We start from the raw sequence: 23,268 nt of genomic DNA on the forward strand, positions 1-23,268 counted from the left end.
TGCTCTACAGATAACCTTCTCTGTCTGACCTTAGTAGCCAAAGAAATGCAAAGACATTTTTTGATAAATCCTTTGCTGTCTGAACTCTCACTACTTGCTATGTGAAATTCAGGAATGAAGAGATTTGGAAAACATCTCTTGTTATTTGATCTGCTTGTCTAAATCAGGAACCAAATGATTTTGTATAATAAGTGATATTTGTAGTTTTCTTCATAGTACTTATTACCCTCTGATTTGTTTGTCTGCCTGTCTCATTCTCTAAAATGCAAGTTTCATGGTGATTGGGACTTTGTTTTGCTCACTGCTCTATCACCATCACCTGGAACAGTGCCTGGCACATAATCGATTCTCAGTAAATATGTGTTGAATACATGTGTTAACACATGAATGAATCTATTTGGCCAAATATCATTTAAACTTTATTTTAAAAGCATATGATCATATGGGAAAAAATTTTATTACACATTATTAAGTTTCAAGAAGCAGGATATGGAAGTGTATACACACTATGGTTTCCATTTAGATAAAAAAATCCCAAAACATGCACGTGTTCATTTATTTATTTATTCCTTGAAAGAAAATTTATAAAGCACCTGCTGTGTACCCTTTCTGTGCTAGGCGTTCTGTCTCAGCTTACAGTGTTTTGGCAAGACGTATGAAACAAGAGTAAATGGATGCTACCCTCTTCCTCACTCACTGTCTAGCCATTGATCTTTTTTCAGTTTCTCAAACTTACAAAGCTCTTTCCTTTGTGAGTTTATTTCACTGTCTCCACTATGCTTCTTGTATTAAGCTGGTAATTTTATACTTATTTGGATAATTATCAGTTTAATATCTGTCTCCCTCTATATTGTAAGTTCTGTAAGGGCAAAGACCATGATGCCACTTAATTATGAAGCCTAGCACAGTGCCCACCATCTATAGGTACTCAAACATTTATTGAATGAATGAATGAGTGAGTATTTAGAAGAAGACCTAAGAGAAACACCATAGTGGTCTAAGGGGAGTTAGGGGAGGTTTCATGAGGAAGTGGATTCCCTGAGTGGTGCAAACAGTTAATGCAGTTGGTGCTTGGCTGCTAACAGAAAGGTTAGAGTCCACCCAGAGGCACCTCGGAAGAAAGGCCTGGCAATCTACATAAGAAAAATCAACCATTGAAAAGCCTATGGAACACAGTTGTCCTCTGACACACGTGGGGTTGTCATGAATTAGAAACGACTTGACAGCAACTGGTTTGGTCTTGAGGAAGTGAAATTTAAGCTACCATCTGAAGAATGAAGAGGCGTTAGCCAGTGAAGAAGAGAGCAGGTAGAGTGTTAGGAGCTTAAACTTGGGCTTTATCCTAAAAGCAACAGAAGAGTTTTAAACAAAAATGTGGCAAAATCGGACTTCATTTCTGAAGGACCATTTTTCAGTGGTATTACGAACAGACTGAATGGGGCAATGCTGGAGCAGAGATACTGGTTGGGAGGCTTTAGTAATAGAACCCAACTCTGCTGGGTTCTTGGCCAATGGGAAACAGAGAAGTGGATTCATCTGAAGGATTTTTAGAAGACAGATTGGCTGAGTGGGTTCAGAGGTGAGGGAAAGCATGATTTCAAGCTTTTGCCCTATGCAGCTGAGAGAATCCTGGGTCCATTCACCAAGAATGGGAACTCAGAGGGAAGACGTATCTGAGGGGAAATACATAACAATTTTAATTTAAAAAATTGTATTAAGGTTTGCCGTTGGAAATGCTGTGGCACAAAATTCAAGGGACAAAAACCTTATATCTTCTTAGGCAAATGCGTGCTCAGTGAAAACAAATGATTGGTTCTAAATAAAAGTCCTTTGTGAAATAATTCACCATTAGTGGGGAGTGGGGAATGTATTTGGAAATTTGACCTTATCATTCAAAGAAGTCTGCTGTAGGCAGGGACTGTCTCTTGTTCATTCATGTATCCTTAGGCCTTAGCAGAATTCCTTGCACCTAACTAGCTATTTTAACTTTGTTATTAACACGTTTATTTTTATTTCCTTTGCTATTTATTGCAGTTGTTATACAATGATGCTATTTTTGTCATCTTGGTTTTCAGGTAGACTGGGGTCAACTGGACTATTTAGTTGTTGATATGCCACCAGGAACTGGAGATGTGCAGTTATCAGTCTCACAGAATATTCCCATTTCAGGTAAATCTTCAAAGTTTACAGTAATTTGTACTTTCTTTGATATTTTGCAGTTGCCATACAGAAAAGCAAACAAATGCTCTGAGAGGCAAACATCTTTATGTCTTAAAAAATATAATCATATATAAATTGTGCTAACAGCTATATCATAAAGCCATCCATTAGTGGTCAGAAGCATAAAGTGAATCTTTCAAAGAATTATCAGAATAAGTATATTTACAGAAATACAGAGATACGTTGTGTTATGAATTGATTGGATGTGTCTCCCCAAAATATTGTGTTGTAAATCCTAACCCCTATACCCGTGGATATAATCCCATTTGGAAATGGAACTTCTTTGTTATGTTAATGAGGCAGTGTCAGGGTAGAGTATGTTTTAAGTCAATCACTCTTGAGATATAGAAAGAACAGATTAGGCACAGAGACAGGGAAGCAGGAATGGGGAAGATAGATGCCACTCCACATGAAGATCTCCAAGGAACTGAGGCCCTTCCCTCAGAGCTGACAGAGACAGGCTTACCCTAGAGCCAATGCCCTGAATTTGGACTCCTAGTCTCCTAAAATGTGAGAAAATAAATTTCTGTTTGTTAAAGCCACCCACTTGTGGAATTTCTGTTATAGCAGCATTAAGAGACTAAGACACTTTGAAAAAAGGTGATGTAAATAATTTGAGTTCTAGAAAAGCAGTACGACTTAAAAATTATTTAGGTAGAACATGGCTGTTTTTCTCACTGCTATCCAGCACTTGCAGCACCATGCCTGGCATATGGTCCAAGCCCAATTGCTATCACGTCAATTCTGACTCATAGCGACCCTATAGAACAGAGTAGAACTGCCTCATAGTGTTTCCTATGAGGGTGTAAATCTTTACGGAAGGAGACTGTCACATCTTTTTCCCACGGAGTGGCTGATGGGTTCAAACCGCCAACCTTTTGGTTAGCGGCCTGACCGCTTAACCACAGCACCATCGGGGCTCCTTGACACATGTAGGTACTTGATTTTTACTGTATAAATACTGATTGAGAGTAAATATTAGAAAAATTTGTCTTTTTGGTAAATACAACTATGAGACGTTTTAATATTCTGCTAGTTATTTAATGTTAAATTTAAGATAGCAATAAATGTTAATAGTTTACATCAAAGTACACAATACTTCAATGTGCTATTGGATATGGAATTTAAATATCAGTTGGGAGCTTTTATGTTGAGTATATTTCCAAGGATTTTCCTAGAATCTACTGGAGTAATAATGGAATTTTTAAGTATCTTTGCAAATCAGATATCTATTATCAAAAAGTTTAGAATCTGCGTTTTTTTTTTTTAATAAGATATTCATGTTGTTTGGAAATATCAATATACCCTCATTTATATGAATATTTTTGATGTTTTAATATATACGTAACCTTAATGGAATCCGTGACTCTTTCTTTGGTGAGGCAGGCTGTAAAGCAGATGATGGGAGTAAAGTGGCACAGGAAAATAATTCAGCATTTCTGTAATCGGAAAAGGGCACCGGTGGCACAGTAGTTAAGCCTTTGGCTGCTAATCAAAAGGTCGGCGGTTCATATCCACTAGCTGTTCCTTGGATACCCTGTGGGGCAGTTCTACTCTGTCCTGTAGGGTGGCTGTGAGTCAGAATAGACTTGAAGACAGTGGGTTTGGTTTTGGTTTTCTGTAATCAGAACCCCGGTGGCATAGTAGTTAAGTGCTATGGCTGCTAACCAAAGGGTCGGCTGTTCGAATCTGCCAGGTGCTCCTTGGAAACTCTGTGGGGCAGTTCTACTCTGTCCTATAGGGTCGCTATGAGTCGGAATCGACTCGACAGCACTGGGTTTGGTTTTTTTTGGGGTTTTCTGTAATCAGGGTTAACATAGCTTACTTTTTTTAAAAAGTAGTTTCAGAATATTTCTAAATTTTAAGGATACTCATTAAATGCTTATTGAATAAAATGCATTCCTGGCACCTTGAAATGCCTACTGTAGACCCCTAAAATGCTTGTATCGGTCATACAGATAATACATAGATAAAATTGGACTAAGTTATCATTAATGCCCTGAGTAGTGACTTGATACCTGTCTTAGTTATCTAGTGCTATTTTAACAGAAATACCACAAATGGGTGGCTGTAACAAAAGAAATTTATTTTCTCACAGTTTAGGAGGCTAGAAGTCTGAATTCAGGGTGCCAGCTCTACCGGATGGCTTTATCTCTGTCGGCTCTGGAGGCAGGTCCTTCTCTCTTCTGAGCTTCTGCTCCTGAGCGATCTTCATGTGGCTTGGCATGGTTTTTCGCCCATCTCTAACTCCCTGGGCTGTTTAATCTCTTATATATCTCAAAAGAGATTGACTCAAGATACATTCTACACTAATCCTCCCTCATTAGCATAACAAAGACAACCCATTCCCAAATGGGATTATAACCACAGGCATAGAGGTTATGATTTACAACATATTTTAGGGGGACACAATTCAATCCATAACAGAGCCTTGAAAAAGTTTAATTTACTTCTCACACAGATAAACTGATGTCCCTAGCAATCTACTTTTGTTTACTTCGATAACAGGCCCCCTGTTTGGACATGGTTTATGGTTAAATCACCCAATTTTAATTTATTAAAAATAGCAGCATGCAGATTAGACTAAAATTTGCTTCCTTTTGAAGATTTCTTCCTTATATCCTAAAACATAGCTAGTATATTTCTTTATTCTTTTCCTCAGCTGAAGAGTTACAGGCAATTAATATTACATAAGAATAAGAAACAGTATTTTTCACATACATACATTTTAAGAGACTAATGAGGAAAATATACTTTAAAGTACTGCATTAAACAAAAATCTAAAATTGATTATATGCTTTATTAATAAAATTTTAAATCAACAAATATTTGTCCATATACAAGGTAAATGCTTTCGAAAACACACAAACTTAGTTATTTCAGTTATTTCTGTGGAATTAAAATTGTTTATCAGTATTTTCTAAATTCTCTATAGTGAACAAGTATATTTTTGTAATTAATTTTTTTTTTTTTTTAGAAAGCACTAATCTTTTAAGGACGATATATTTCTATATACAGTGGTACCACAGTGATTGCCTCTTAGTAATAAACTGCCATTTAATGAGAGTTTTCTTACATTTATTTTTATATTTAATCTTCAGTGGTGTTATTTTATCCCTGTTTTCTTGAATTTCAGAAAGGTAAAGTAACTCTCCAAAGGTCCCGTAGTTAAAGTGGGTTATAGCTAAGGTTCACATTGGTTCTGATTGAGTTTATATCTCGTGCTCTTAACCTCTACATCAAGCCACCTTAATGCAAAACCTAACAATGTTTGATTCATTGATTCTAAGTTCAGTCCTAGTATATCCACACTCATTTCAGTTGGAATTACTCTAATCTGGGTGGTACCCAATAAAACATAAATGTGTCTATGAATATCCCTAAACCAGTATACCCCTATGTGATGTCATATTTATGAGTATCTAATCAGTGGTTTGTACTGGTGTTTGCTCTATCTAGAAACCTACTTTTATTTGAGTTCTGAGAGACTACTTTGGGCATCTTTAACTCACTCATTCCAGGAAAGGACTGGAGGCAGTCTAGAAGCAGTCTCCTTTGGACTTTAGAACAGGTATAAAGCCCCAGTGGATTCTTGGGAAGACCAGTATAGATCTTTGGGCTGATCCACACTGGTCTTGGACATTTGTCTAGTTTCCAGTCTCTCAGTATAGAATTGTAGCTGTCGGTTTAGTACAGTCATACTCTGGGTTTATTATGTTGATATTAAAATTGATAACAATGAAAATATCCCAAAATGTATCTTCTAGATTTTCTATAGTGAACATATATTTATTTTATAATCAGAAAAAAATAGAAACAATGTTTATAATTAGAAAAAAAATAAAAGTTGTTTAAAAATAAGGTATTAATTCATAGACTATAGGAAAATGCCAAATAGTCTTAGGCATACTTATATTCAGGTTTCAGAATGTATCATTCAGTTATCTACTTATACGTATAATCAGTCTGTTCTGAGTACCTTATATATGCCCGGCATTATGTTAGGAATTGGAATACGTGGTCCCTGTCCTTAAGAAGACCAGTGTCTGCTAAAAGGAACAGACATGTAAACAATAGAGAGAGGTATTAAGTTCCTATTAAGATATATGTATTGGCTGTTGAGGGGCATAAAGGAAAGAGTTGTAAGTTTTACATGCAGGGTCAGGAGATACGTTAGGAAGGAATTCACCGTTAAGCTGTGTCTTGAAAGGATTGTTTTCCATGTAGATGAGATGAGGAAGCATCTTCCAGGCAGAGGGAACAACATGAGCAAAGGTACAAAGTGGGCAATACCCTCACGTCTTTTGGACACAGCATCTGGCTGAAGTGAAAAGGGTGACATTTTGTTTGACTGGGGTTGTGTAGCTATGGGTGAAAATAGAGAGGTAGATAGAGGTCCAGGCATGGACATCTCATTGTGTCAGAAACCCAAAAACCAAACCTGTTGCCATGAAGTTGATTCTGACTCATAGCAACCCTATAGGACAGGGTAGAACTGCCCCCTGCATAGGGTTTCCAAGGAGCCCCTGGTGGATTCAAACTGCTGACCTTTTGGTTAGCAACTATAGCTCTTAACCACTGCACCACCAGGGTTTCCCATTGTGTCATGCTTCACCTAAATACCTCGTTTCATCCATGTTATTGAGAAAAGGATGTTTGTCCTGTGGATATTAAAAACAAGCCAAAACAAACCCCTCAAAAAAAGCTATGAAAATAATAGCTTTCTAGGTTTAATTCTTTAGTAACTTTCTATTCCTCTTTCTTGAGAGGATATCTGATGTTTGTTTTGATTCTGGAGAATCCAGATAAATGTCTGAGAGGAATCCTTTTAAGTTTCTGCTTGTCGCATACGTCTCTAAAAAGCAGACCGTGACACAAAGAATGAGAGTAGCAGTTATTTCTGGGACTATGGGACTGTGTTATTGGGTACTACCTGGTTACCAAACGGCTACTGTTCACCTGGCAGAAAATGCTCCTTTGATGATCATATATTAGTAAAAGTATCCTACCAAGAAGGGGGTGTGTGTGTGTGTGTGTGTGTGTGTGGGTGTGTGTGTGTGTGGGTGTGTGTGTGTGGAAGGGGAAGGTGTATGATTGTGTCTCTGTACGTGTGTGTGTTTGTTAAGACTTAATTCCTGATTGCAACTCATATCCAAGCAGATCCTAAAAGTGAGTGAGCTCCCAGAATTTAGAGGGAAGGGTACTGAATAAAGAATTGCTGGCCTGGCTGAGTCATGGCTTTCATCAGTTTATATAATCTTGAACAGCTTGTCAGAATCATGTCTGCCCTTGAAGGCCTAACTAAATGATCTCTTCTGTAATTATGCACTTAATTTTCCCTTCTTTTCTATTATCACTGACTTTAGAACTTTTTTAAGACTTTTAGAACATAAGATACTGTTTATGTTCTATTTGTATTTATGTTCCATAAGCCAAATAAGTGCTTTAGACTCTGTTTTGAGGCCTCCTGTGATTTGACTTCCCTCTTCTTTCTACTGCAGAAGCTCTGGTGGTGCAGTGGTTAAAGTGCTTGACTGCTAACCAAAAGGTTAGTGGTTTGAAAACACCAGCTGTTCTGTAGGAGAAAGATGTGGCAGTCAGCTTCCATAAAGGTTTACAGCCTTGGAAACCCCATGGAACAGGTCGCTGTGAGTTGGAAATCCACGCAGCGGCAGTGGATGTGGATTTTGGGGGGGGGGGCGGGGGCTACTTCCCAGTAAACCCCTCCACATAGCCTGGAATGCCTCTTAAAAACATATAAACTTCCCATCCCCCTTTCCTCGATGTACTTTTCTGAGTCTGTCTTTACACACATTTGACTCTCATCTAAAATGTCGTTCCCCCCCAATTAGTGGGTGCGAAAACCCTGCATACCCATTAAAAGCTATCTAGTTTAATGTCTACTCCATGACATCTTCCCCAAACCCTTAGGTGGGAATCATTTCTCCCTTCTTGGAATTACATAGCGTTTTATCTGAACCGCTGCTATAGCACTTACCGTGTTCTTTGTTTGAAACCTGTGTACCTGTGTTATCTTCTTGACCAGACTGTTACTCCTTAGAGGGCTGGCTAGGCTCTGTTTCATTCATCTTTATATTTCTCATAGTGCCAAACTCAGTGCCTTCCCGCAGCTACTCAGGAAATACTGAATCAAGGAGTGAGTATTTTATCTCTGAGTCTGTATTATCTGTCCAACTAGGCTGTAGTTTGAATGCAAGAATTTTTCCTGTTCACCATAGTGTCTCTTAGAGCAGCTTGGGCAGTGGCTTATATAATTAATAAGGAGCCCTGGTGGCACAGTCATTAAGCACTCAGCTGCTAACCAAAAGGTCAGCAGTTCAAACCCACCAGTGGCTCTGTGGAAGAAAGATGAATAAATGACAAAGCTAGTCTGATTAGTTACTACCTTTTCTGTGAAAAGATTTGTTGCTTCTGTATCTGTTATCATTATGTTCAGTCCTGTGACACCCTTCCTTCTTGTCCTCCCCACCCCGTCTGTCTGCTTTCATTCACGTTTTTTCTACGTGTAAGTTAAAGGAAACTTTTTTTTTTTTTTTTAACACATTTTATTTCACTCCCCCTCTGGGAGAAAAATACTTTCCTTTTGGTTATTTATTTATGCTATCTTTTTTTTTCCCCCCTGTACCATATATACTATCCTTGTGGTCAGTTGCTACCTTTTAGTATTAACCTTGTTTCAATATCTGGGATAATAATATGCACTCATGCACTTGCTGTTTGGTTACCTGCAGGCTCTGTATTAAATTACTAGTGAGAATCGCTAGCATTACTCCACTGTAAGACAACAATAAGAAATTCTCTTATTTACTTGCAGCAATGTTGAGCAAGTTGCTGACAACCTCCCTGATTCTTTAGCCTTACCTAGGGAACACCTGTCTACCCCACAGACTTGTAAGGATCAAATGAAATTATGAATGCGAACGCTCCTTCTAAATGTATGGAGGTTTTTAAGAACTACTGAACACTTTTAGAGGAAGTTTGTTTTTGTTTCTTTGGGGGGGGGGGGGTGTTGAAATGTGAATTCGAAAGAACCTTTACATCAACTTCCATTTCTCCAAGCCATGTTCATTACGAAATTAAATGCTTTACACTTAGAAAGAGACATCCTTTTGGAAAATTCTTGGAAGCAGAATTGTACAAGCAAGAAGATCCTCTTTCTGAATGCTAATTAGCAACTCTGTGTGTGTGTTCCGTTTCATTCCATGGGGTGGACGACAAGCTCATTATAAGAAGAAACTTAAAAACAAAGCATCCTTGTTTGTGTTAAAAGCATTGTATAGCAACAACAGAGATAAATGTGTTGACAGCACTATTAGTGGCTAATGATTTAAATTTGAGCTCACATGGACCACTGAATCATTACATACTATAGAACCATTGCTAGTAGTTATAGTCATTGCTGGGGGGAAAGGAGACAGGATAAAGTATGTGAAATAACCAGTTATGCCCGCCCCCAACCCCCCCACCCAGTGCTGTTGAGTCGATTCTCACTCATAGCGACCCTGTAGGACAGAGTAGAACTGCCCCCATAGAGTTTCCAAGGAGCGCCTGGAGTATTCGAACTGCCGACCCTCCGTAGCACTTAACCACTACACCACCAGGGTTTCCAATCAATTATAGTCTTTGTATTTGCTCTTGTCTTGTTCACCTTGCCAAGGGGAGCAGCAGAGTTGTCAGTGTTGGCTTTGTTTTGTTATTTTTCTTAGTCTTTGTTTTTTTATTGTTGTTAGGGATACGGTTTGCTGGGTTTTTGCTTGTTGCTTATTTGTTTAGCTTGTATATTGGTTGTTGCCTGATGCTGAATTGGGTAGATTCCAGGGTTGACTTTTTTTTCCCCAATGCATACTGATGAACTCTTAGGAATTATTGAAAATTTAACTGGTCTTCCATAGTAGAAAAGGATTAATATTTCTTTGGGGAACATTGTAATTCCCTTGAAAACTTTGAAAATACATGCACAGTGCTAGTATTTGAATAGGGGCCCTGGTGGCACAACGGTTAAGTGCTTGGGTGCTCACAGAATGCCAGAGGCTGGAACCATATTCATTCTGATTCAAATTCCTGCTGAGAATTTGCATTTCTAAGAAGACCCCTCCTGAGAATTTGCATTTCCATCCCAAATATACTCAATCAGAATCTATAGTTCAAGAGGATCCCCAGGTGATTCTTATTTATAACTTCATGGGAACTTGTTAGAAATGCAAATTATCTGCCAGAGGGCAAGGAGACTCAGGTGATCAAGTCTATAGAGATCAGCTACCGGGAACAGGATTTCTGTCCTCTAATTCTGACAGTCAACTTAGTAAAAATCCATACTACCACAAGGCAAATTGTACTGTCACTAAACTTAGAAACAAAATATTTACATTGTAGATAAGCAGCTTTGCAAGTATATTTTGTGTCCTGAGGAGTAATGAATGGAGGAGTTTATTTTGATATGATAGAGTTATGGAAAAAGTACCTCTTCACTTTAATAAGTAAAGATTGATGCAGGAGTGAAAATTTTGGAAGTTACTCTTATAATAGAAGGGACAAGAACTGAGTAGCTGAGAGGGAAGCCATATGGCTCCTTTTTTATTCTCTTCTCTTTTTCTTCCAGGGAATGGCACAGAAAACAGCCAGGCAGTCCCAGTCTGGGTCCTATTCTGATATCTTAAACTCCTAGAGAAAGAGAAGCTACTGTGTATGGCAGAATTAACTAGCTAATATCCTAAATATCCATGGGTTTAATAGAAGCTGTACTTACAAGAAAGCTTCACTCTAAAGAAAGAGGGAAAGCCAGAGGTCTTTCTGTCTCTTATTTACTTAAATGAGATGGGGTGGGAATTTTAAATTAAGCCACGTTGGTATTTCAGTCATTGTTGAAAGTGAAAGACATGTATTGCTTATGAAAAGTTTTGAGCCTATTGCCACAGCACCTGAACTTCGATTAGTTGCTCATCAAAGATTCTTGAGAAAAAGCTGTGTATGTCCACCCTAGTATTTTTCCCCCATCAGCAGTTTCCTTGGCTTAATCAGTGTCTCTTTTATGGCAACACTCTTTGACTGCCAATTTGGACAGTGGTTTTTCTAATATGAAAATCTATTGGGGATGGAGGCTAAGCAACTTATTGTTGCCATGTTAAATAAGTCAGTGGACATTGTTGAAATAGCTTGCTTGATTGTCAGGTGTTCACGCTTTCAAAGCAATAGGAACATAGTGATTTTACTTAGATAAACTAAATAATGTCTTTTTTATTTTTTGTTTTCAAATCATTGCTATTTTTTCCCTCTTCTTAATTGCTTTCAAAATTGTAAGAATAGTTCTTTAAAGGTGTTCAACTCCTTCTCTTTTGGAAAAGATTGAAAAGTCCCCAAAAGATATTTGGTTACTTTGGATTTTAGTGCTATATTTCCCCTACAATTTTACAATTTATAATGACCTTAAAGTTTAAAGCCAGGAACATGCTATACCTTAAAGGGGAAGAGCTGTGTCATAGCCTTTTCTAGTATTCAGGATATTAAATCCTCATTTATATTTTCAATTTCCAGAATGGAACCTTAAAGGTATCAGTCAGTATTTGACTTCTTCCAGGGACACTGTATTTCCTGCAAATGTTATAATTAACGGATGTTGTTGTTAGGTGCCCTCGAGTTGGTCCCGGCTGATAGTGACCCTGTGTACCACAGAACGAAACACTGACATGATTAATGGATACTTATATGGTTTGTTTTTTTTTCATATGGTATAGAAGAGAGTTATTATTTTATTCATCAAACTATAAAAATACTTTCCAAAATAAATTTGTTTTATTGTTACACAAATTGCAGTCAACTGCTAAAGATTAGAAACTGTATTCCAGGGTTTTATCTTTTAGGGCTTTCTTGATATCTCAGTCTGAAACTTCAGTCCTTGTTAGGTTGGCAATGAAATTGATAAAATTAAATATAAAACTTTTGGTTAATGAGCAACATTTCCAATTTAAATTTAGAAAGAAATAAACTCTTTAGGGCTCTTTTGCATTTGACTTAACATATAAGTAGAAGTTATGGTGTATCAGTTAACAATTTAAAGAAACAGCCTGAGAACTGAGAACTTCTCAGCACTGATATGAAGAGGCTCAGGATTTTAAAGGCTTCTCCAAATGATTCTGACTAATCAAGTCTCAGACCAACCCATCTGATGTTTGAATTCCTTGAATTCCTACTAGATTGTCATCTACCTGTGTTTGGATAGGAAGTTTCCAAGATAATTCATTTAGTCTTGTCGTTTAAGAATTTCTGGGTATATTCTTCATGATAGACTATACCACTGAAATTCCTTAAGGTCTTAAATTCATTGAATATTATAATAACCAATATGTTGTCAAGGTCATATTAAAAACTGCTTTTAAACCCATTAAACATTTATTTGTATAGAAAGTACGAGTCCCACAATCTCTTATTTAAAAAAGTTTTGCTCTTGGTCATAGATTTTAGAAACTTGATCATGATCTGAAGTATGGATCTGAAGAGTAGCTTCACATCTCAAAGCTTTTCCATATAAAGTCTAAGCCCCTATTCCAACAGCTCCTAAAATATACCTGGTTAAATAATGTTGGGCAATCAGAGAGGAGTAGTTCTCATCTCTGTAGTTTCTGTTGGATAGAGAGTGTGTATAAAAAGGAATGTGTTCCATTATTAAACAAACACTCTTGGGCAGTAGGCCACTGCGAGCATAGACAGGCTAAGCTATATATGTGTCTAATAGAATTTTAAATACAAAATATTAAATCTAAGAGTCCAGCATTAACAGATGCTCACAGAAGAGAAAAAGAGTTTTCTGAGTTATAGAGACATATGAATAAAAAGTAGGCTTCCCAAGGTATTTACTGATCAACATGAAGATGGATTCGAGTCTGGAAAGGAGGCAGGATTTTATTGTAATTTTGCTGGAAACATCAGAGGGAGGGAGAGAGAGAGGAAGAAAAAATGAGCATGAATGAGCGTAAGTGAGCACAAATGAGTTGTGTGGTTCCAGCACAAGTTCTTTAAACCTCTGAAAGCATCTTGGACTTCATTGTACTGAAGAACCGGTCTTCGTCTTAAATAGAAGATCTGCATACAGATTCCTTTGGTGAACTTGATTTTTTTTTAATTAAAGTTCCAAAGTGCACATGCTCTCTCTTTCTCTCACCAGTAACTTTGAAATACTGTGGTTTTCAGTAATTATTGTTGTCTTAGGCTGGGTTCTCTAGAGAAGAAAACCAGTGAAGCCTGTGTGTGTGTGTGCGCGTGTGTGCGCACGCACATGTGCTTATGTGTATGTGTATAGAGAGAGAGAGAGAGAGAGAGATTTATTTCAGTGAATGGCTGACATGGTTGCAGAGGCTGGCAAGTCCCAAGTCTATGGTTCAAGCATCAGGCTGGAGGATAGTTTCATAGATGGCAATCATGGTGTGTCTTAGGGGTAACTATTTTTCAAGTCAAAGAACTCTATATTAAAAATGAATTTATGTTCATCATTTCTGGGATCTCTTAAATAATGTCATTATATCTGCATCAGATACTCATGTTTGAACCCTTATCCATTGCTGATGGGAATGTAAAACGTTACAGCCATTGTGAAAAACAGCATGATGATTCCTCAAAAGCTAAAAACAGAGCTACCGTGTGACCCAGCAGTTCCACTCCCGGGTAGATATATTCAAAAGACTTGAATGCACAGACTCAAACAGATACTTGTTTTCTTAGGCTGGGTTCTCTAGAGAAGCAAAACCAGTGAAGTGCGTGTGTATGTATGTGTGCGTGTGTGTGTGTGTATATATATATATATATAAAGACAGAGAGAGATCTCAACGAAATGGATCACACAGCTGTAGAAGCTGAAAAGTTCCAAGTCTGTGGGTCAGGTGTCAGGCTGGAAGCTTCTCCTGACTCACATAGCAGTAGGAGCCGATGAACCCAATATCGGCAGGTCAAAGGGCAGGCTGCTGGCTCACAGGCTTCAGAGGCTAATGAGTCCAAGATCAACAGGTACGATGATGGCAGGCTGCTGGCTCAAAGGCTGTAGAGGCTCACGAATTTGAAGATTGGTGGTACAGCAGACCATTGGCTCAAGTCCCAAGAACTTGAGGTCAAATGATGACAAATGGATGCAGAATCCAGAGCAAGCAAGCAACTTCACTAGAACATCCATGTATTTATTGGATGCAGGCCACACCGAGGAAACTCCCTTTACAACTGATTGGCTGAGCACATCAGATCACATCCTATAGGATGACTACATCATTACAAAACTGCCAAACTATATTATTACATAATTGCGAAACTACATTGTTACATAACTGCCAAATCACTGAGAATCATGGCCCAACTAAATTGACACACAATCTTAACTATCACAGTCCACCCCTTGTCAACTTGGCACCTTTACACATTTTCTTAAACCATGCACAATATCTAAATAAAGACAATTACAAAGTCATACTTGTGCCTAACATGATACAACTAACATGCATACATCCAAAAATGTACTAGCCTTGTTTCCATCTTATATTTTATAAATGAAGAAGACAAAAATATTTGATGCCTACATACAAGGAAGAAATACACATCTTAGTCATCTAGTGCTGCTATAACAGAAATACCACAAGTGGATGGCTTTAACAAAGAGAAACTTATTTTCTCACAGTCTAGTAAGCTAGAAGTCCAAATTGAAGATGTTAGGTCCAGGTTAAGTCTTTTTCTTTCAGCTCTGGAGGAAGGTCCTTTTCATCAATCTTCCCCTGGACTAGGAACTTCTCCAAGCAGGAACCCCAGGTCCAAAGGACTGTGCTCTGGCCCCTGTGCCTCCTTCTTGGTGGTATGAGGTCCCTCCTTCTCTGCTTGCTTCCCTTTCGTTTTATCTCTTCTAAGGTGAAAGGTGGTGCAGGCCACACCCCAGGGAAATTCCCTTTACATTGGATCAGGGATGTGATCTTAGTAAAGGTGTTACAATCCCACTCTAATCCTCTTTAACAAAATTACAATTGCAAAATAGGGGACAACCACACAATACTGGGAATCATGGCCTAACCAAGTTGACACATATTTTGGGGGGATACAGTTCAATCTATGACAATGCAGAACAATACTAGTCTTCGTTTCTGCAACTGGCCACATGGTTGTAACTGGTATTTAGAACTACCTTCTTCCGCTACCCATTCTGTATTCTCTTTACCCTCAGGAAGGACCTCAGTTAGTCATGGTTCTTTCCCTGGTGGGGTGACCCAAACCTTCATTCCTGAAGGGTCTGGGCCATTAGTAGTCATATCGGAATTGGTTTGCTATAGTTTTCCATTGATATTAATCACATGGCCTGGTAGTACTAAGAGATGCCCTGAAGGATCTCCTGTGTTCCAGTCATACTCTTCTTTACCTCCATTATGTAATATCAATCCAGTTCCCCTTGGTAATGAGGATCAATCATACCAGCCAGTATGGTAACTCCTTTCTTTACCTCTTGATGCAGAGGCACGAAGAGCCCAAAGTGGCCAGGTGGCATTCTTAACTTACAGTTCAGTGGAATCTGTGTTGTGTCTCCAGGTGGGAGCATTCCTTCTTTGGGATCTCAGACTTCAAGCCTGCAGAGCATAGAGTTGTGGAGACAGGAAGCAAAAACCTTGTGAGCGGGTCACTAGGGATACTAATAAATGGTGCCACTCCCGTTTCCACTCCTCGATTCCTGGAATCACGAATCCTGGCTGCAGGAGAAACAACACTATATATCGGATGCTGGTTTAGAGCATATACGGTCTCCTGGAAAACATTGCCCTGACCTTGCAAGGTATTGCCACCTAGTTGACACTGTAGTTGTGTCTTTGGAAGGACATTCCATCATTCTGTCAAGCCAGCTGCTTCAGGATGGTGGGGAACATGGTAAGACAAGTGACTTCCACTAGCCTGGGCCCATTGCTGCACTTCATTTTCTTTAATCTGAGGCAGTGCTGTGTGGGATACCATGATGGTGGATAAGGCATTCTGTAAAACCACAGATGATAGTTTTGGCAGAAGCATCGCATGCAGGGAAGGCAAATCTGTGTCCAGACTGTGTCTATCCCAGTAAAAACAAAATGCTGCCCTTTCCATGATGGAAGTGGTCCTGCGTAATCAACCTGCCACCAGGTTGTTGGCTGATCGGCTCGAGGAATGGTGCCATATCAGGGACTCAGTGTTGGTCTCTGCTCCTGGCAGACTGGGCACTCAGCAGTGGCTGGAGCCAAGTTGACCTTGGTGAGTGAAAGTCCATGTTGCTGAGCCCATGCATAACCTCCATCCCTGCCACCATGGCCACTTTTTTCATGAGCCCATTGGGCAATGACAGGAGTAGCTGGGGAAGGTGAATGATTGGTTTCCATAGAATGTGTCGTCATACCCACTTGATTGTTAAAATCTTCCTCTGCCAAGGTCACCCTTTGATGAGCATTCACATGAGACACAAATATCTTCTCTTTGGCTCGTTCACAGAGGTCTATGCATAAACATCTTCAACATAACCTCCTTCTCACCATTTTCCAGTCACGTTCTTTCCAGTTCCTTACCATCCAGCCAAACCATTGACCACAGCCCATAAATCAGTATATAGTCACATATCTGGCCATTTCTCCTTTCAAGCAAAATGAACAACCAGATGCACTGTTTGAAGTTCTGCCCATTGGAAGGATTTCCCTTCACCGCCATTCTTCAGGGAGGTCCCAGAGTGAGGCTGTAGTGCTACCACTGTCCATTTTCGAGTGGTGGGCCTCTTTGGATTTTGGAGGCAACATATCCCTTGTTGGGGTGTGCTACTGTGGCCCATTTAGCAAATGACTTGAAAAGCTGCTTGTTTTGAGTGTGGCCCAGAACAAGAAATGCACTGCAACAGATTCAGGCTGCCGGAAAGCCACTGTGCCACTTGGGCCATATGATCCAGCTGATCCAATTGTGCTTGAAGTGTCAGTGGCATATAGAGGTACTGTTTGGAATCTTTAGTAGGCCCCTATTGATGAATCACGCACAGATCCTTAGGATTTTGGAGCAAAGCCCCATCATCCTCTGAAGGTAACTACTCTCCTAAGAGAAAAAACTTTTGGCTTGTTACTGGCCTTAGTAGAGACTGAGCACTTAGCCATCGTCCAGGAAGTCAGCATACAGCTTCAGTCACCGATCTTGAACTGGGTATTTGTCTGACCCACGGAGTCATAAAGTCGGATGTGCACAGCAGCACTCCATCATTAAATGGAAGTAGTATATATGAGATCACGCCTGAGCAGGAACTGAAGGCATAAGTAAGTTGCATGAGGAAGTGACTCAAATGCCCATGGTGTCAACTCTTGTCACATTGACTGCACTCTCCCAGTCTGCACCAGTTGGCCTCATGGAGAGTTCATTATGATCAATTGACTGAGGACAAGAAAACTGGTCCCTGTTTTCAGGTACCAGGAGATGTATTAATTTGTTCAAGCAATGAAACCACATCTGGAGCAGCAGTTACAGTTGAACTCACCACCTGGTTAAGTTTACAATAATCCTCTGTCATTCCCCATGATCCATCTTTTTTTTGCACAGGCCAAATAGGCAAGTTAAATGGGGTTGTGGTGGTGATCACCACCCCTGCGTTCTTCAAGTCCTTGATGGTGGCAGTAGTCTCTACAATCCCTCCAGGAATGCAGTATTGCTTTTGGTTTACTATTTTCCTAGGTAGGGGCAGTTCTAATGGCTTCCACTTGGCTTTTCCTATCATAGTAGCCCTTACTCCACTTGTCAGGGATGCAACGTCTGTGTTCTGCCAGTCGCTGAGTCTATGTATTTAAGCTATGCATTCCAGAACTGGGGAAATCACTACAGGATGAGTTCAGGGACCGACTGGACCCTTTGTAAGACAAACCTGAGCTAAGGCTCCATTAATAACCTGACCTCCATACACCCACACTCTGGCTGGTGGGCCACAGTGACATTTTGGGTCTCCTGGAATTAGTGCCAGTTCAGAGCCTGCATCTAGTAATCCCTGAAAAGCCTGATTATTTCCTTTTCCCCAGTGAATAGTCACTCATAAAAAGCCATAGATCCCTTTGGGGAAGGCTGGGAAAAGATGAACAGTAGAAAATTTTGGCATTGTAGTGGGAACCTTCCTCAAGGGTAGCTGTCCTCCCTTTCATTGGATGTGTGGTGAGTTTATAAACTGGCTCAAGTCTGGGAATTGATTGAGGGGCCATAGCACTCTATTCTGGCAATTTGAGTTAGACTGCCATTCACTTGACCTAGAATTCTACTCCTAGGGACACCATCACTAAACAGCCAACACTATAAGTTCATACAAGTCAAACTATACTGATGACTGTGTTTGCTTCATTGTCCATTACGGTAACCATGCCCACCTTGTCTTTGTCGATTGAGTGCTGCCACTTGGCCCCTACCACCATGGGGACCAAACATCCCCATTGTAGTTATGTCTTAATTCAGTTAGGGCAGTTTCCACTGACAAATTTGACTTACATAAAATAACAATCACAGTAATCTTCCAGGATGCTGGGGCTTGCTTCTCAAATTTGTTCCTCACCGCTGTGGTAAAAGATGTGTTCTCTGGGTACTCAGTGTGAGTCTGTGGGTCTAACCTGATAAATCCACTCTAATATGACAATTTCCCTAAGCCTTTGGATACCTTCTTCTATAGTATACCAAGGCAGGTCTGCTACTTCAGCTTGATTTAGTGTAGACCATAGCATAATCCATGCTTCAACAAACCAATCAAATAAAGTATTAGATCATTTCCTAACCTCTTGAGCTGAAACATTTAATGAAGAATCTGTGTTTAGTGGGCCCATATCAATAAACTCAAACAGATCCAATTTTATGTTCCTTGCACCATTATCCCACACCCTTAATAGCCATTCCCACACATATTCCCCAGGGTTCTGTTTGTACATATTTTAAAAGTCAAGCAGTTCTTCTGAAGTGTAGCATACCTCCTCTTGGATCACACTTTATACTTCACCTTTTGTGGCTTTCTGGGACTTAAGTCTAGTTATAGGTCTAGAAGCAAAAATGAGTGGCAAGGGTGGGTCCTGGGGACATTCATCAGTGTCTTATAAGGTATCTACCTCAGGAGATGCCCCGGATGCTGCCCCATGCACTGCCTCAGGCAATATCTGAGATTAAGACTCTTCAGATATAATAAAATATTATAGCTTGGTTAATTTCATCAACTGGAGGTGGAGAGGGTAATGGTTTTCCTGGGGAGCGTGGCTTAGTAGACAAAGATGGAGTAATCACTTCAGATGGGAGTAAGACGGTTGGTTCTATTGGCAGGAGTGATGCAATAGATTTTAGGGGCTCAGTATTCCTAGCTTCCTGATTATCTGTTCATATGTCCCAATCCCAAGTTTCAAAATCCCCTTTCTTCCCAATCAGTGCCTTCACTTTAACTTCAAATACCATTTGAGGTTGGGAATTTAGTTGGCACTGTAATTCAGTCACTCTTACAAAAAGACTCTGGGTTTGGTTTTCAGCAACATCAGCTCTGTTACTTCAAGAAATAAGGCTTTCCTTCACGGCATAAGTGGCAGCTTTGAGGTCTTTCCTGAAATACTTACTTGAATTGTGACCCTGAAGCCCTGGGGCCATCTCTTACTTTCACTGCTTTGTCTAGCGAAAGTAGGACCAACCAACTAGCTTCCCTATACTTTTCATTCTGACAGAATTATAGAAAAGTATCAAACATGCAATAACCACGAACTTCTCTTCTCACCAATACTTGATCTATTGGTGGTGATATTTTACATATTAATATTGCCATTGATTAGCAGCACTCTCTTTATTATTAAAGGCAGAATCATAAGTGCCTTTAATACTAGTCAGACTTGAGAGCCAATTTAGAAAACTTATCCTTATGGTTTTGTTTCTTTAGAACTGCTCTTTGTACCAAATGTCTTAGGCTGGGTTCTCTAGAGAAGCTAGAGAATATATATACAGAATATATACACACACACACACACACACACACACACACACATATACTTAGAGAAAGAGAGAATGGAGATTTATTTCATGGAAATGGCTCATGCGATTGTAGAGACTAGCAAGTCCCAAGTCCATGGGTCAGACATCGGGCTGGAGGCTCTCCTGACTCACATAGCTGTAGAGGCTGATAAACCCAATATTGGCAGGTCAGACATCAGTCCGCTGTTTCATGGGCTGTAGAGGCCAATGAATCCCAAGATCAGCAGGCAATATAGCAGGTCGCTGGCTCAAGTCCAAGAAGTGGAGGTAGGGTGATGACAAGCTGGATCCAAGATCCAGAGCAAGCAAGCAAGCTTTGCCAGAACATATATATATTAGATGCAGGCCACATCCCCCAAGGAAACTCCCCTTACAACTGATAGGCTGACTGCATCAGATCACATCCTGTGGGATGACTACATCATTACATAACTGCCAGCCATTGAGGATCATGGCCAAGCCAAGTTGACACACAACTTTAACTATCACAATTGTGTTTCCTAATTCCTTTTGGCAGAAATTGACATAATTTCCTATAACAAAACTCATTTCTGAAGTCAGCAAAATAAGGATTGATCTTTAAATTAATAGACTTTATTACTAAAGTCAGTTCTGTTGGAAGGGAACTCGAGTCCAAAACAGTGAATTACCAAGGAATTATTTATATTTCTGCTGACATACGGTCTCTGAGTACTTCATGAAGTGAATTGACCTTTTTAAATCATCTTTTACTTAAGCTGATACTAACTTTAGTGCTCATTTCTTGATCTTACAGCAAATAATGTTTATTATCCAGGAAGTTTGAGGGTGGCAGAGGAGAAAGACGAGAGATTTAAGAAATACCAAAGCTAAAATCTATTTTATGGTTGATAATAATTTTATTATGTGTTTGGTATCGTTTATGTTAAGCCAGCAAAAGTTGAATGATGATTTTCTTTTGGTGCAAGTAAATCTCTAAATATATCAAGGATAATCAGCAACACTAAATATTAAAGTACTGTGCACATTAAGAATAGCACCTGTTGTGTTCTTTTAAGTTCTTAGTTGACTTGACATTGATGTGCTCAAGAGTTGCAAGGCATAGAATTATTCCTCCCGGTGTAATTCTGAGCAGATTTTGTTTTAAATATTTATTAGGTTCCATCACTGAAATTCTCACTCAAGCATGGGAATTAGATACAGTCTATGCCCTGGAGACTTAGAACGGCATAGTTGAGTGCTTCCACACTGGTGTAATTGTGATCAGCCTAACATCTGGAATAATCAGTTCTAAATGTTTAACTACTTTGAACTCTGACCCAAATCCTGATATGCAGTTATAAATAGATTTTCCTCTTAGTAGGCAAAATATTTAATAATTAGGACCATACTGTAATTACTTTTTAGGATATTTACACATTTCCTACAAACCTCCAAACAATCTTTTATAATAAATTTTAGTTGATAAAAACCTCTTAAAAATATTACAACTTGGGTAATAGCATTAAAAAGACATTAGTTACTTGGACTCAGACATTTACTGTAGAAACAGAGAATTCTCTATGGAATTCTTAAGATAGATATTTTATGGTACTGTATTTTTCCCCCCCAAAAATAATTCTACTTATTGCAAACTGAACATTCTTTATGTTGCTGCTGACATTTCCTTTTGGTCAGTAGAGGGAGCACAAGTTTTCTAGCAAACCCTCAATCACAGAACTGAAGTGACATCATTCGTTAGTGAAGATGTTAAGGGGGGAAATTCTTGGCCAGTTCATATTGGTTCATGTTCCATGAGTCATGAGAAAAATTAAAACTTTACCAAGCTGAAAGCCAAGAACCATAAAGATAAAATGTGATATCATTTATAACTTTGGAGACCTATTTTAAGCTGAGAAATACATTAACAAGAAAAAGTTGACATAACTCCTTTAAAATTTAAAAATCTGAGTTGTGATACAGATTGAGTCTGATGATTAAATTTGATTTTACTGGAAGTTCTGTTTGTCTTGATTTCTTTATCATTAATTCTGAAGGTCAGTCTAGGGCCACCTGAAATGGCTTACTTAAGTGACATACCAAATTTTGGTGCAATAAAAGTGGTAGTGATTTATGTGTAGGCCAGTTAAGTTTTTGTATTCTTTGAAAAGGACTAGAATTTTTTTTCAGGACAGTGTCCCAAAGGCTGATTGCATTGTGATTAAACCCTTGGATAGAGATAGGTAAGATAGATAGCTGCCTATGAGTCAACTCCAACTCATGGTGACCCTTTGTACAACAGGATGAAACATTGCCTGGTCCTGCGTCATCCTCCCAATTGCTAACATGTTTGAGTCCACTGTTGCAGGCATGTGCCAATCCATGTCATCAAGGGTCTCCTTCACCTTCACTGGCCTTCTACTTCACCAAACATGATGTCTCTTCCAGCAGTTGATCCCTCGTGATGACATCTGCAAAGTTAGACAGTGTTCTGTTGTGATCCATAAGGTTTTCATTGGCTAATTTTCAGAAGTAGGTCACCAGCCTTTCTTCCTAGTCTGACTTAGTCTGGCAGCTCTGCTGAAACCTGTCCACCGTGGGTGACCTTGCTGGTATTTGAAATACTGGTGCCTTAGCTCCCAGCATAACAACACGCATGCCACTACGGTATGACAAACTGACACACATACAAATCTTGCACCAAAAGTTTTTCTGTAAATGTGGTTGGTAGTTCTAATGGAATATTTACTTGTTTTTTTGAGCTTTTGGTGGGCCATGTAAGATGATCATTGTCTTTGTCAAAATTTGTTATTAGCTGACGTATGAATGGTGTTATTCGGACTACTCTACAAAGAAACTCAGATGTCAGGGATGCTTATTTATGATACTGTGTTAGGCGTAAGTAGAGAGAAAACCAAGTCACTTTAATCCCTCTCTCTAGGATCTTATAACTATGGAAATAATGTCATCAAACATTTTTATAACACTTCTACATTATTTTTTTATTTTTTATTTGCAGTGCAAATAGGTTCATTTTTATAGACGAGTCAATTGAGATATATTGAGATTCAGTAAGTTATTCAAGGTTGTACA

At 39.1% G+C, this 23,268-nt stretch overlaps 1 protein-coding gene across 7 annotated transcripts in view; it reads left to right on the top strand.

Annotated features, from left to right (window-relative positions):
- NUBPL (NUBP iron-sulfur cluster assembly factor, mitochondrial) overlaps positions 1-23,268 on the top strand; it is a 250,736-nt gene that overhangs the window by 188,359 nt on the left and 39,109 nt on the right. For all 7 annotated transcript variants that reach the window (XR_007518860.1, XM_049897604.1, XM_049897605.1 and 4 more), the window contains one exon: positions 2,076-2,169. Coding sequence is in view for 6 of the 7 variants with exons in the window: in XM_049897604.1 (XP_049753561.1) it covers positions 2,076-2,169 (94 nt within the window). In the remaining variant the exon portion in view is untranslated. The remainder of the gene's footprint in view (positions 1-2,075; positions 2,170-23,268) is intronic.

The sequence above is a fragment of the Elephas maximus genome, chromosome 10, assembly GCF_024166365.1.
Source record: "Elephas maximus indicus isolate mEleMax1 chromosome 10, mEleMax1 primary haplotype, whole genome shotgun sequence".
In the NCBI taxonomy this organism is placed as follows: Eukaryota; Metazoa; Chordata; class Mammalia; order Proboscidea; family Elephantidae; genus Elephas; species Elephas maximus.